The 15,289-nt window shown below is 40.2% G+C and overlaps 1 protein-coding gene and 1 pseudogene across 2 annotated transcripts in view; one reads left to right on the forward strand and one right to left on the reverse strand.

The window, feature by feature from the left end:
- Prelid2 (PRELI domain containing 2) overlaps positions 1 to 13,650 on the forward strand; it is an 88,688-nt gene extending 75,038 nt beyond the window's left edge. For both annotated transcript variants that reach the window (XM_058584252.1, XM_046460391.2), the window contains exons 6-7: positions 4,850 to 4,919; positions 9,664 to 13,650. In XM_058584252.1, the coding sequence (XP_058440235.1) occupies positions 4,850 to 4,909 (60 nt within the window). In that variant the 3' untranslated portion in view covers positions 4,910 to 4,919; positions 9,664 to 13,650. The remainder of the gene's footprint in view (positions 1 to 4,849; positions 4,920 to 9,663) is intronic.
- Positions 2,727 to 3,410, reverse strand: LOC124103656 (calcyclin-binding protein-like; annotated as a pseudogene).
- Positions 13,651 to 15,289: the final 1,639 nt, after the last annotated feature.

The raw sequence follows: 15,289 nt of genomic DNA on the forward strand, positions 1-15,289 counted from the left end.
GCATCATTGTGTGATAAGTGGTATAAATTTAGCCCCTTTAAGTCTGATCTCCTAGGGGTTGAGATTTAAGTGTTGGAACGAACTGTATTTGAAAGGACTCTATTGATTGGGCTTTGATTTGGTACTTCCTTACCAAAGAGAGTTACTAAATAATGGCTGGCTTCCCTGTTTTTATTTTTTTATTTTTTAAGGTTCACTTTATAGGCTTCTCCTCCCCACCCCAGCCCATTCTCTGCCTCCTAACTGTTCTTAAAAAGACTAACATGGTATTAGAGAGAGGAAAAGAGAGAAAGAAAAATCAACTGTCACATTGTGAACATAATTGATTCAATAAATAACGTCTTTCAATTCCCAGGGCAAACCTCAGAGTCCTCACTGATGTCAATTAGTGCTCAGCTCAATAAGTGGTGGCGGTCTTCATTTAGACAGATGGGAGAGTTCACAGACTCCCACCTCTCAAGGAAGGAATGTGCTTTTCTTCTTTTAAAGACATACTAGCTGGATTTATGCACCTGCTCTGCAAAAAAGAAGTTTGAAAAGGAATTTAAGTGGGAGTTTTTAGTATTCCTAAAAGTAGAATGAGGACATTTAATTACTGTCCAGGGGTTTGTTAAAACAAAACAAAACAACAACAAAAACAAAACAAAATAAGAACAGAAAAATAAAAATTGCCTAGAATTCACAGGTCTGTTACAGCTCTATGATGGTGGGGCCTGTCTTGTTTTTTGCCATTTAATCTCTAATGCACACAGTAGGTGCATAATAAATATATTAATTGGATTGGGTTTTGAATACATGAGGACAGAAATGAGTACAATCCAAGTCTTACGTTAAGAATTTGACATACTTATATATATTATGTCAGAATGGATTCTATGTTCATGTATAACTAAAAAGAACCAATAAAAAACTAAAAAAAAAAAAAGGCCATCAATCGATGAATGGCTAAAGAAAATGTGGCATATTACATGATGGAATTTTATTGTCATAAAAAAATCAAATTATGTTATTTGCAGGAAAATGGATGGAACTAGCGACCATTATGTTAAGCAAAATAAGCCAAACTTAGGTCAAGTGTTGCATGTTTTCTTCTCACATGTGGAAGCTAGAGAGGAAAAAGGAAAATAAAGGTGGGGGACGATGTGTCTCATGAAAATCAAAGGGAGATGGGTAGAGTAAAGGGATGGGGAGGGAGGAGGAGAGGGAAGGGGGAAATAGTGGGGAATGATATTGGCCAGATTATATTGTTATATTTTGTGCATGTACAAATATGTAACAATAAATCCCACTATTATGTACAAATATAATGCACCAATAAAATATGGAAAATAATAATAATGGAGAAAAGAAAGAAAAACAGATTTGCATTAAAAAAAAAAGAGTTCAGTTAATTTTTGTTCCTCTGATTGTTTCATCCCCTGCCTCTGCTTCTTTCTCCCAATTATTTAAAGGAGAATAACTCCAAAGAGTACAGTACATATTGCATCTTCAGAAGTGATTAAGGAGACCCTACTTCATCAGTTCCCAGACTGGTAGAGTTTGAAAGGGATCTCAGAGGTAGTATGAAGCTGCTACTTACAAATTCCAGTATGTGAACTTGTGTTTCAGAATCACATGGAGCATGTTATAAATGCACAGATTCCAGGCCTCAGTCCTGGGATTTCTGATGGAGTCACTGGTAGGGAGTCTATTTGAAAGTTTATTTGCTTTTGTGGATTGCTGTAGAAATTCTGGTGTGCAGAGGGTGTAGAAGACACTAATCCAATTTGCCTTGCAGACCCCTGACCTCTGTGGTCTGAGGCACTCCTTAGTAAAGTGAGCAGCCTAAGGTACCCAGCAGAATGGCCGGTGGAGCAGTGACTAGGACTCAGGTCTCCTGGCTCGGATGACAGCATCTTGGGTAGTTTACTGCTGTGCTTTGGCTGATGCTCCATGGCACTGGATATGTCTCAATTTTTCTTCCAAGATGATGGCTGTGTTTGGGGTGATGGCCCTGGCAGAATCTGAAGAACCTTCTGGATCAGAACTCATTAATTCTACTTTGGTGTTAATATATTCTGTTGTTTTCTCTAGTGATGCCTTTGATTACCTCCATCTCCATCTTTGGCTCAGAAGGAGTAGGAAGTCCTTGCCTTTGTTCTGTAAGCCATTCAATGTTTTCCAGCCCTGCTTGATCATAAGAGAATCATATGAGAGCTCATTCTGGGTGTAGGGACCCGGGACCTGCTTGAGTCCTGTTACAGCAGAATCTTCCTGAGAGGGGTTGGAAACTGTATATTATTATTATTATTATTACTATTATTATTATTTTGGTGCTGGGGATTGAAACCAGGGACACTTTGCTACCAAGCTATGTCCCTAGTCCTTTTTTTATTTTTATTTAATTTTAATTTAGTTTTATTTTGAGACAGGCTCTCACTAAATTACTGAGGCTGGCTTCAAACTTGTGATCCTCCTACTTCAGTCTCCTGAGTCACTGGGATTATAGGTGTGTGCCACCATGCCCAGCAGGGGACTGTATTTTACATTCTACTCCTAATTTTTTTTGGAGTAAGTATTTAATAAGCACATTTTATTTAAATAAATCCTCCAGTAAATAAATGGAGAATTTACTGCCTTCACTGTGTACATAGATATGTCAAATTTACATGTGCAGCTCTCCAACATTCCCCTTATTGGAAACATCCATGTTTCCACATCACAGTTCCCAGAAAGACTTAAATGTCTCAAAATACTGTATCTCCTTTGGCTTGTTTTTCTCTTGATACCACCCAGGCTTTATTAATGGTTCACTTCATATCATCATCTCCATCTTCATAAATTTTCTTTAGAACATTCACTAATCCCTCACTAGGATCTGTTTCAGTGTCATATGAAGGCTTTTCTTTCTCTTTGCATTCTTTTTTCAACCTGAGTCAAGTACTCTCACTGTTGTGTTTTCTGCTTTCTTTCTACGTATGATGAGAACTGTGTCAGTCTTAACTGTTTTTGAACTGCTTTCCTCAGAGAAGGGTTTCAAGAGATTGTTCAGAATCATGGAGTAACTCTTCCCATTTAGAGTCTTTACCAAAAATCAAACGACCCTCTCTGTGAAATGAACCTGCACATTCTCAGCGGGAATTTGATGAACTCCCGTTAAAGTGATGTAGATTTTCACGAATTTATCGGATTGATTCCATCCATAATTACTGATTTTCAGGGTATATCCTGTTGTAATGGGAGCAACCACAGCAGCTGGCTTTTCCTCCTCAAGAAGTTCTGGTTTCTTCTGTAATTTCTGTTGCATCTTGTCCTTTATTTCTGTATCTGTTTTTTCCCCCTGCTGTAAGAGCATCATGTACTCTTTTTCCAGTGGTCTTTTCCAGCAACACCTTTACTTCTTCTAGATCTTTCTGCAGCTCGTCCAGAGCTGAAGCCGTGGTCTGGCTGGATCAGGCCGCAGGCTCGCGCTGCAGCCATCCACCTGAGTCAGGAAACGCTGCAACGAGCATGTAGACCCGCATAGAACTAGCAGGCGCAGCCCGCGTGCACAGAGACCCTGAGCCAGACTGCAGCCGCCCTACGCATGTTGGAGCCTCTGGAACCTTTGCAAGGCCGCAGCCCCACTGGGCCCCACCCCACTGAGCCCCCCTCGGTTCATAATTTTTATTCTCTTCAAATGCTTTTCCAGCCTCTGTCTCTGAGAATAGTGAGTCCCTAGACTCAGCTTTGAGGCCCTTAAGACCCTCCTTCAAATTTACATATAATTCCATCTTGCCTGCCAAAGAACTTGTCCGTGAAGGAAGAAAAGATAGATCTATCTACTTTCCTCCAAGGTAGAATTTTACTGCACAGGGCAGGGGTGTAGGAGGTTGGCTGGACAGTTGTGGATTGAGTGGTGCTGGAAGGTTAAGAGGTATCTCTAGAACCGGAGCAGAGGGCCTATGTGCCTTCCCTGTCCTGTCTCTTGAAAGCTGTATGACTTTGGGCAAATTGCTTAAAACCTTTTGAGTTTGTTTCCTCATTAGTAAACTGTGGATAAGAATACTACTTGCTTGAGGGTTTTGTGTGTATCAGACAAGGGGTTACAGTTGGGCTCTGGGTACACAGGCTCAGAGATGGAGGTTTGCATGCAGAGTGTATTGGAGATAACTTACAGGAGGAACTCCATGATAGAATGAGGGAAGCAGGATTAGGAGAAGGTGACGTTGACCAGGGTGAAGTTGCAGCAAAGGTCTCAGCTCCTGCTGTGGAGAACAACAGGGTGAGGTGCCCTTCAAAATTGTCCTGAATTTTTATCCTAATATCCAGCAGCTGTTGGATGTGGCTGTGCCTGGAGGCAGGCATGGCCTCAGCTCCCTTTGGTTGAGGGTGGCTGTGTGCCCAAGCAGCTTACAGTCCTGGTCATTGGGGACAGGAGTGCTTGTGACCTGGAGGGTAACTCACTGGGCACTCCCGCACCCACTGCACTGGTAGCACACAGGATGTCTTGGTAGTGAAGTGAGCACACTTGTCAATGTTAACAAATATTAGCTCATTGCTATTCTAGCTCTGGCAATGCCGATCGGTAGCTGGGCACTTTCAAGAAGTTGCCCAACTTCTCTTGGGCTATCCTTGTGTTTACCATGGAGATCCCAAACTCTGCTTTGCCTGTCTCCCTAAAAGGGTCTGAGCACATGTGGAAATATAGTGTAGGTGAAATTTGTGAGTAAAATATTATGAAAATGCATGAGATGACTCTGAGCCTACTTTATTGAAATGAATATCTAGCTGTGATCTGGATTCCTTGAAGGGACAAGGATGTGATAAATGTAAAAGTGCTTGTCTGTGAAATATGGCATTTTGATTTTTTCTTTCTCTCTCTTTATAGGGAATTAGAATAATGGAGATGCTGCTAAAGGAACAGTGTGGTGCCCCCTTAGCTGAATAAGGAATCATCAGTGAGTACCAAAAGCAAAATCAGAATCATTTACTCAAGCCATGTGTTCATGATTATGAGCTTGGCATTATGTATCAGTCTCCCTGGGCTATTCATGCTGTATATTTCCCAGCTATGTCTGCAGAATGCTATTTCACAGGTGTTTTGTTATCTATTCAGTACCTTTATTTGCTTGGTTCTTTGATTTTCAGAGCAGTTTTGTACTACGTGCTGGGTCACAACTGCATTCAAATTGTTAAAACTGTTCAGTATAATCTACCCTGATTGAGACCCTCAAGGTGGCATAGATTTGTAAAGACTGCAGCTCAGGATTAACTGAAGCTTAATATTATTGTTCAGAGAACAACAAAAGCAGATTTAAAACTGTTATTGGAGCAGGAAGGATAACAAGAAGGGAAAATGTTGATTGGCCAGTGAAACAAATGTTATCTTATTAGTCATACAGGTTGAGCATTCCTAATCTGGAAACCCAAAATAAGAAATTCTCCAAAGTCTGAAACTTTGAGTGCTGACATGATGTCACAAGCGGAAGATTTTATACCTGACCTTACATGATGATGGCAGTCCAGGTGTACTAAAAATATTTCCTAAACTTACCCTTAGGCTATGAGTATGAGGAGTATATGAAACAAAACTGAATTTCATGTTTGGGTCCCATTTCCAGGATATTTCATTACGTAGATGCAAATATTCCCAAATCTGAAAATATGTATGTTCCCAATCCAACATACTTCTGGTCCTAAGCATTATATAAAGGATACTCAACCCACTGATTGAAGGTGTCTGCCTGAAATGCTATTCTGAAAGATTCTAAAGCTTGAAAATAGTGCTAAGGCTATGGGTAAGGGAACCTTGAGTGATTTGTAATGTATGCTATGGTCACAGGCAGCAAACAAGACAGCTCTTGTGTATGGCAAATGGTGAAGGGTTAACAACAGATACTGGGGAATCACAGAACTATTCACTTTCCCTCCCCTGGTAATTTCTATTGTCTACATCAAGGAGAAAGTTTTTCATAGTGGAAAGGATGGGACAAAGCTATTTAATAGAGAATAAAACCAAAATAAATGAATAACATCTTGCTGAATTTAAAGGTAGATTTTTAACATTAGAGAGAAGGTAAACCTCCGAGTAAAGCAAACAGTGCTTTGGGTATTTCAGAATTACCTTATGTTGGCTTAAAAACACAGTATATGGTTTTGTATAAGTGACCTCGTGTTCTAATTGTAATGCACAATGAACTCTGAGAGCAATTTATGAAAGAATAAGCAAAAGGAACACTTGTATACAAATGCCTTGGTATTCAAAGCATGCTGGCCAGGCTTGTGAATGAACATCAGTTGGAAACTGTAAAGTGTTTCTGTTTTTTGCAGATTGGACTCCATTCTGATTAAGCTTCCATACTTGACACATATTAATAGATTTCATTATTACTGGAAAGGCTAAACAAGATCGTTTTACATAGCACACACGGCAGGTGCTCATAAAATGTCAGAACTTAAATGTTTTACTCCCCATTCCTTAAGAAATTGTAGAGAAGAATGTGGCCACGTCACCCGAGGCTCACTGAGCATTGCTTGTATTTGGGCACACATTTTACCCTGGCTGGTGGGATCTAAAGTCAGGTTCTGGTTCCATAAAGGCATGAGGGGCCTCCGATTACATATACCTATCGTTTTTCAAACTTCAAATTAGTGTCATTAAAACTTTAGCAGACATCAGAATCATCTGGAAGACTTGTTAAGCACAGAATGGTGATTCAGTAAGTTGGGTGGTCTCCTGAGCGTTTGTGTTTCTAGAACACGTTCCAGGTGATGGTGATGGTGGACCCAGGACCACATTTTGAGAGTGACTGCTTTAAATGAGTTCCCATTTTTGGATGGAGACAGATTCAGTGCTTAGGCACTAGGGGGGCTTACAGCTGGGGTTTTGAAATTGTTGCCCGAATTTGGTCAACTTTAGATTAATTGGAAGAATGGTTTTCTTTGTATGCCTTTTCTCTGATTTTAGCATCTCAGTCTTGCTTGCCTTTTTTTGGTGATTTGAATGTTGACAAGCCCTAGGCTGAAGTGGACACAATTGGTAAAAGAGCTGAGACTCAGGTCATCTTGTGCTTTGGAGCAGCTTGGATTTAAAGTGTTGTTAGTAAAGATGAGCAAATTAAATAATTTAGTAGCATTTCCTTTTGATTACCTATTATCTTTTTTTTTTTTTTGTGTGTGTGTGTGTGTGTGTGTGTGTGTTTACTGTGATTGAGGCCTAAGCCATGAATTCAGGGCTTTGCATTGTTTGCAAAAAAAAAAAAAAAAGAAAGAAAACCAATTCATTCTCCTCTCTTTCAAGTGGAGTGGTGGTGTTTAAGTCTGCATATAGCCAGGAGGTTAGTATAGGATAGTTGCGTTTTTCGCAGTCAATATAATAGAATTCATGAAGGATTTACATAGTTCAAACTCAAAGTTCATAACCAGTTTTTCTCAGAGGAGAAAATGTAAAGTGAGCACATACCCATTAACTCTCACTAATAAATCTACAATTACTGTAAACTAAAGGCTGTTGCTAAGGCTTTAAGTTTTTCTCAAAATTAGCTTCAGTGAGATATCACTTATATACAATTAAATATATATATAATTTGTGTGTTTGTGTGTATGTGGTGCTGGGGATTGAACCCAGGGCCTTGTGCACGAGAGGCACACTCTCTACCATAAATGAACTAATTTTAAGAGTACAGTTTGTTGAGTTTTGAAAAATGAGTCATATAAGCATTGCCACAAATATGGTACAGAAAATTTTGAGGCTTTGATGTTACCAACTTATCCCCTCCCACACAAATTTCTTGACTATTTTTACAAAGCTTTTCAATTTTGAGATGTTTCTGTTTTAATGAAACTTTTTATTTTCTTTAAAATAGCTCTAAGGAAAATGTGGGGATGGTTTTAGGTGTGTCAAAGGATTACTTGTTTTTGAGTAGTGTAAAGCTATGTTAAAAGAAATGGTACACCATACTTAGACAGTAGGGATGAGAATATGATAGTCCAATAAGCTAAATCAAGTCTGCTGTCTACTTTTATAAATAAAGTTTTATTGGGACACAGCTATGTACTTGACTATGTTCAGACTTAAAACAGCAGAGCTGAATACTTGTGATAGTAGAGACCTTATAGTCTGCAAAGCCTAACATATTTCTTATCTGGCCTTTTAAGGAAAGAATTATTGCTTCCTGAGTTAGCATCCTAAATTAGTCCAAATTAATGTCAAGGAGTGTTGTGATTGCCTTTTTGTGTGTGTGTGTGATGCTGGGTATCAAACCCAGGACCCTTTGCATGCTACATAAGCACTCTTGTCATTGACCTACATTCACAACCTTTTTTACTTTTCATTTCAGTTCATTTATGTATTTTTTATTGGTGTTGACCTTTTTTCTTTTAAAAAAAATTCAGTATTTAGCCAGGCACGTTGAAGAATTAAGACTCTCAAAATCAACCAAACACAGTGGGGCACACCTGTAATCCGAGCAGCTTGGGAGGCTAAGGCAGGAGGTTCGCAAATTCAAAGCCAGCCTCAGCAACTTAGTGAGACTCTGAGCAACTTAGCGAGACCTTGTCTCAAATTAAAAAGTTAAAAAAAGGCTGGGGATGTGGCTCAGTGGTTAAGTACCCCTGGGTTCAATCCTCATTATAGATAGATAGATAGATAGATAGATAGATAGATAGATAGATAGATAGATAGATAAACAAACAAACAAACAGTATTCATGATATCTTACCTATGTTCCAAAGTTTATAGTTTGGCAGTTTATTTCCCCTGCATTGAGTCTAGGATTATCACTTTTGTGATTTGGATGATGGTATTTTCAGGATACATAAAAAGTACTAAAATGATAACAGTGAACTTAAAATACCAGCCACAGTGGTCATTAAAATTGCTCATAAAGTTCTCAACACACATACCCAGTGGAGTAGAAATACAGGCATTTTGTTAGCAAATAAAGTGGCACTGTGGTGTGACGGTAGTAGAGGTGCTGTTTATAATTTACACAGTATTCTAGACTGTGGAATTTTGCTGCTCTCAATTCTTAAAAGATATTTTGCTGGATTTGTAAAAATGTGCATAAGGAGAGATTACTTAATATTTTATATCACACTGTATTTCACGTTTGCATAACTTAAATACACATAGAATGTGACTACATTTTATATGGTTCTCACAATTAAAGATAACTTCCTCAAATTCTCTGACCTGTATATCCAAACGTATGTTTGAAAATTAGAAAACTTAGAAGGTGATTTTGTCATGAGCCAAAACGGAGGCATATAAATCTCAGTCGCCAGTATGCTTGTGGCGTTGCTGCTGACACATCATTTGATAGATTTTTGATTTCCTGTCATTTTTGAATAAAACAAATAGCCCTGACATCTGTTTGTTCTTGCCACTGGCAGTTGGGAGACTGGACTTGTGAGGTTTGATAACACAGCAGCATTCTGTTACATCGTGATGATTAAGACCTCAATTTTAGCTATATCTTAAACTCCTCTCTGAACCAGCTCCTCTAGCTAGTTGGACTTAATAAAATGAGGTGCTGGCTTTGTTCGAAGATCATTAGGAGGTAGGAATGCGATTTCTTCAAGAATTATCCGTAATGATGAATTCAAGTGACTCTGAGGAGTTGCTTCAGAAAAGAGGGCAAATAAGTATCGATCAGTAGACATGTTTATTAGGTGATAAAGCCTGTTTGTTTTCTCTTGCAGGGGAGCCGTGTCCAAGTGGGCTTCTTTCCAATAATAACTTCTTGGCCACAACGCATCGTAGGCACAGTTCCTGGAATACAGGTTTGAGGATACAGTATTGGCAGAATAAAGAAGAGGAGACATCCTTGCCAGGACATAAAACGATACCCTCCCCTTGGAGCCTGCTTCAAATAGTGGGACTCATGGAGATGAGACCATCTAGCTGGATTTTTATGAACAGTCTCTTTATGATTTTATAAATAAAGAAAAAGATCCATGTGAGATGACATCCACTCTTCCTCAGGATGTCCTGCTACTTGTTTGTGATGGCACCAGGGCAGTCAAAGGCCTGGGGCGGTGGTGCTTGTACCCATATTTTAACAGCATGATTGTTCATGGGATTCATGAGTGGATTCTGGAACATATAAAGTCGTTGACTCGATTACCTGTTCTAGGGGGCTTGAAACAGGCATGTGCCAGACCTGTGCTGAAGCTAAGCCATATGTATACCAATGTTTAAGATTTTCAGAAATCAAAGACTTTTGATGCATAAGCACTGTTAGCATAGCTTTCATAATGTAGCATGAACTGACTGTGCTTGGTGCTCTAGAAGAACATGGAATGGATGGTGGAAGGCAGGTTCTGGTCATGACTCCCAGTAACTCATCCTGTGATATGGAGCAAGTCATTCAGCTCTGCTTTTTTCTTTTTTTTTACTGGAAGAGTGGGGACAATCAGGCACAGGTCTTTTGCCTCTGGGTTGTGATGACTAACAAGATAGTTTAATTTGAAGAACACAAATTTGGGAGTCAGATAGATAGACATGGATTTGAACACAAACCCGTCTACTAGTTCATTGATCACATTCATAAAAATCTTCCTGAAGCTCATTTTTTCACGATTTATAAAATGAGGTGATGAGATGAACTCTGAGGTTTTTGAACTGCTTTGAGATCACGAATATAAAATGCTCATCATGTGGCTTGATGCCCGGAAACCCAGTAAATAGAAGCCATTATTATGTAAAACCATTTGAACATATAGTTTTCAACTGTAATGTCAGGGAGTATTTGTTTGAAAATTAGATGACAGTAGCTTGCCTTTCTCATGATGAGAAGCCGAAATATGAAAGTATGCTACCTAACAGAGAGCTTGAAGAGAGGCAATGATTTGGAATTCATCTTAAGATAAAAATTGGGCCATTACTGGAAATTCTTGGGGAGATTGTTCTTTTTTTAATATTTGAAAGATTTCCACTTAGTGCCTTGATGAATTTCAGAGCAATTCTACTTTCTCATACAAGCCTGCCACGGTGAGCCTCCTCTCCTGTACTTGAGCTGTTTGTGCTGCTTGAGTCTTGTCTCCTGGGATAATTTCTCTTCCATCTCCTCAGTGTTTTATTCAGTTCTGTTGGAGGGAAAATGAATGGTAGAAACCAGAACACATTTTGACCTTCTCTTCCATTTAGTAGGGTTTTGGAATAATAGCCCCTTTCCAAAAGTAGGAGGTGATATAAATTGTTGAAGGTGAAAGGCAAAAATTTTTATTTGGAGATTGATGTTGGGTATAAGCTTAACCTTTCCTACTGAACAATGTGCATCCTCTGCAGGCCAGAGTTCTCAGCCTTGGCTGTCCATTCGGGTCACTTGGGGAAGGCAATGCCGTCCTGATGACCTGGGCTGCACCTAGATCAAGAAATCAGGACCTCTGGAGGTGGAACCCAGGCATCAGTGTTTTCAGAAGTTCCCCATGTGATTCCAGTGGGCATCTAATTTTAGACATTTATCTGATTTCTTTCATAATGTGTCAGAGGTAGGAAAGGATCTCTGTAACAGGGACTTTTACTAGAAGCAGAGTGTAGCAGAGAGAGGCTGAATTGGTGCCTTGGTTCCCTGTAGCTGGGGTGGCCAGTGCCAATGTGAGCAGCGACCTGGCAGCTGGTCTGAAGAGTGAAGCAGGTAGCTGCTGTCGAGGTCCAGGGAGCGCATGTCTGGTTGAGAGTAAGCAGCTGCTGTCCAGCACCAGCATAGTGTAGCAGTGTGGCTGTTTTTTCTATTTTATTTTCAATTTTCCAGGAAAAGGAAAAAAAATAAAAAGAGATCTCTTAATTTTCATGTTGCAAAAATTTCAGAATTGCTTAAAGTCTCTTCTAGCCAAATAGGTTTGCCAGCCAGTACTTTTCAGCCTGTGTTTGTAGGGTGTTAAGGATTGGCCTGCACATCCCAGCCAATTTTTAATAGATTTGCATGTTTGTATTCTGGACATAAAATGCATCCTGCCTTTCCTCCAAGATTGCTTTTGGATGCATTTTTCTTCCTCGTTCCACAGTAATCCTCTGGACCTGCATCAAACACTTTTCCTCACTCAGTATTTTTCCCCTACAGGCATCTTTTACTTCAAGCTTCATATACATGGTTTTCAAAAACTTACGGAGTTTTCAGAATTAATTAAGGTTTTTTAGATTCATTTAACTTATATGCATATTATAGAATCCCATCTTTTACTTTGTCATCTGATATGTAGTGTAAGAAATGTCAAAGCTAGGATTGCTGCTTTGATGGACACACTAGGAACAAGAGTGGGAAGGGTAAATTCACAGACCTGGCTGGTCTCCTCCTGACGGGGCCAGTGAGCCTGCCCTTCAAAGAGAGGATGTACCAGACACCCCTGGAGGGGTGTATTGACCTGCAGGCCCGCTGGTCCTTCCTCCAGAGATTCTGACTCATGCACTTTCAATTGGAACTCAGGATCTGCATTTTGACACAAGTTCTCCAGGAGATTTGGTTGTGCTGTTCCACAGACCACATTTTGAGAAGCACTCATTTGGGAGAGGTATTTTTGGCCTCAATGACTCCTTCATTTACGACAGTTTTACAGTCAGTTTGGCCCCCTGATCAATGTAGTTGATCACTCAGAACTCAGTATGAAGTTCCTGTGCAGAAAGAGGCTGACTCAAGCTATCCCTACAGTGATTGAGGTACTTTTCCCAGGAAGGCTGTTAGGATTTAAATTATATATAAATGAAAAAGGTGCTGCATTATTTTTATATGAATTGCTTTGTGGCTTTTTTTTTTTTTTTCTTTTTTGTGGTACTGGGGATGGAACTCAGGGCCCTGTGCATGCTAAGCACATTCTCTACCACTGAGTTGCACCCCCAGCTCTACTCTGTGTTTTTTATAAGCAGCGTTTATGTATTAACAATCCCATTTATTAGATTTCGTAGGGCACACAGTATAGACAACTCAAGGTTATTTTTTTAAGTTGGACTCTTTTTTTTGCTGTTTCGACCATTTCCATGGAATTGTTTCTTAATCTAGTATACGTTCCCTGCTTTGAAAAACAGAAGCATTGAAGAGAATGAAATGTTTTCAGGTCCTCATTTGTGTTTTTAATTATGACATGCTCTGTCTAGGTTTATTAGAGTCCTACACTGAATAGCCCCAGATGTATTTGCTCTTTGAGTTCCATGGTGGTTTTAAGAGTTTTTCTTTCCCCTCACTGTTAGCTGTCATTTCTCTCTGCTATTTTGGTGTCTGCCTCTGGAAGCTTCCACTATTTGCTATGGGGTTGGGAAATCATGTAACTGCATCCTCTACCTCATGACGTGAACAGCAGCTGAATGAGGCTTTTTGAACGTTAAAATGGGTGAACTTTGCTACATTGACTTGTGACATTATTCGTGGCTCGGCTCCCTCCTTCCAACTTATTTTCTGATCTTCAACTGCGGTTGTCAGATCTGCGACCTCAAGATAAGCAAGACGTTGGTAGAAATCATTTCTCCTGATGGATGAACCATTGCTTTTCTCAATTGTGTTAATTTTTTCTATATATCGTCCTATCATGTGAAATGTAGTGGATTAAAATTCAAATGAAAATTTCTCAGGCCCGGTTTTTATATAGGATAAAATATTTTATATTCAGTATTACTGTGATTTAGATCTATAAATCAGTTGCGTGCTTAAGAAATTCTGTCCTGCAGTCTTTCTGAAATAAAGGTGTTACAACCAATATTTATGTGTGAATTCTAATTTCTTGGGGGCATCACGTCTTTTAGCGTAGTTTGTGTTGATTCTTTTTTTTATATATATTTATTTTTTTAGTTTTCGGCGGACACAACATCTTTGTTTGTATGTGGTGCGGAGGATCGAACCCGGGCCACACGCATGCCAGGCGAGCGTGCTACCGCTTGAGCCACATCCCCAGCCCCTGTGTTGATTCTTTCTAGTAAGGATCCCTGTCCAGCTGCCCTGATGAGGGTGATGTAGCTACTGCATGGTGTTAGTTACCTGAAGGTGAGTCAGTAGTCCCAGAAATAAGCAGAGGCCACCATTGTTTGGTGATCTGGGAGGGTCATGTGCTAATGAAACTAAGGACCTGGGTCCACGGAGGGAGAAGAGAGGAAGCACATTGGGAATGAGCAGCAGCACAAAGCTAAGTGGTCCTAGAGAGGAAGGGACAGAGTAGCTTCTCGTTGACCCTTGTGGCTCAGCTATACTTTTTGTACTTGGTTTTTGTGAGATACACTTTTGTCCTTTTATTTGACCCCTTTAGACTTGGGTTATTTGGTTGGGTTTTTGTGCCTTGTTACTAAAATGCCTCATCCAAGCCCTATTAATGCTCTTCCTTTCCTCTAGTTAGGGTGTGGTGATGACCTTACTTTTAGGAGTACAGTCCTTGTTTGATCAGTATCTATTGAGAACCAGCTGTACACAACAGAAAGACAGGGTTTGTCTTCTCTTTTGACTTTATCCAGTGGATAACTAGAAAGCTTGCGCTTCATTGCTGATGGCTGGTCAGACCAGATACAGCCACCCTTGTGGGGAGTAAAGCAAATGGTCACGATTTACTTAAAGGATGTAGGAGAGAAAGTCAGTATAGGATGCACAGTGGAGAGATGCACATGAAAATGTGAATTGGCCGGGCACGGTGGTGCACGCCTGTAATTCCAGCGGCGTGGGAGGCTGAGGCAGGAGGACCTGAGTTCAAAGCCAGCCTTAGCAAAAGTGAGGTGCTAAGCAACTCAGTGAGATCCTGTCTTTAAATAGGGCTGGGGATGTGGCTCAGTGGTCGAGTGCCCCTGAGTTGAATCTGTGATACCTCCTCGTTCCCCAAATCAACAGCAGGTGCACACTTGTAGATAGAACGTCTGAGTTAGTGTGGGGTATGCCACAACATTTTGGAAGTTGTCAGTTTTTTTTTTTTTTTTTTTTCTAGGCCCAGCCCCATAGATGGGTGGAGCAGGCCCACATGAGATCAGACCAGCCAAGTCAGGAAGGAACTTCAGAGTGTGCAGTGACTACAGGGTACAAGACACCAGGCACAACCTCCTTTACTTTCAGACCCTTATATTACCGCCTGGTCTAAGGACATGCCTGAATTCAGGGCTGTAGAATCAGCACAGTACTTCACTGGTGTCTCTGAGGGAGGCAGGATGGCATGCTAACTATTGCAAGCTAATCCTACAATCCAGAGCCTTAACACAAACTTTGGAGAGAATGAGGCAGATGGAGAGAGGGAATCCTAAGAAAGACAGGCAGACCCAGCATGTTGAGGATCCGGAATAGAAGTTAACAGGGAAACTTACCAAATAGAAATCTAAAATGCAGTATTCCTTACAAACCGTAGCTGTCCTTCAGGAACCCTCTGA

This window comes from Marmota monax, unplaced genomic scaffold, assembly GCF_021218885.2.
Source record: "Marmota monax isolate L192 unplaced genomic scaffold, Marmota_monax_Labrador192_F-V1.1 WCK01_AAM20220418_F8-fsc00006, whole genome shotgun sequence".
NCBI lineage: Eukaryota > Metazoa > Chordata > Mammalia > Rodentia > Sciuridae > Marmota > Marmota monax.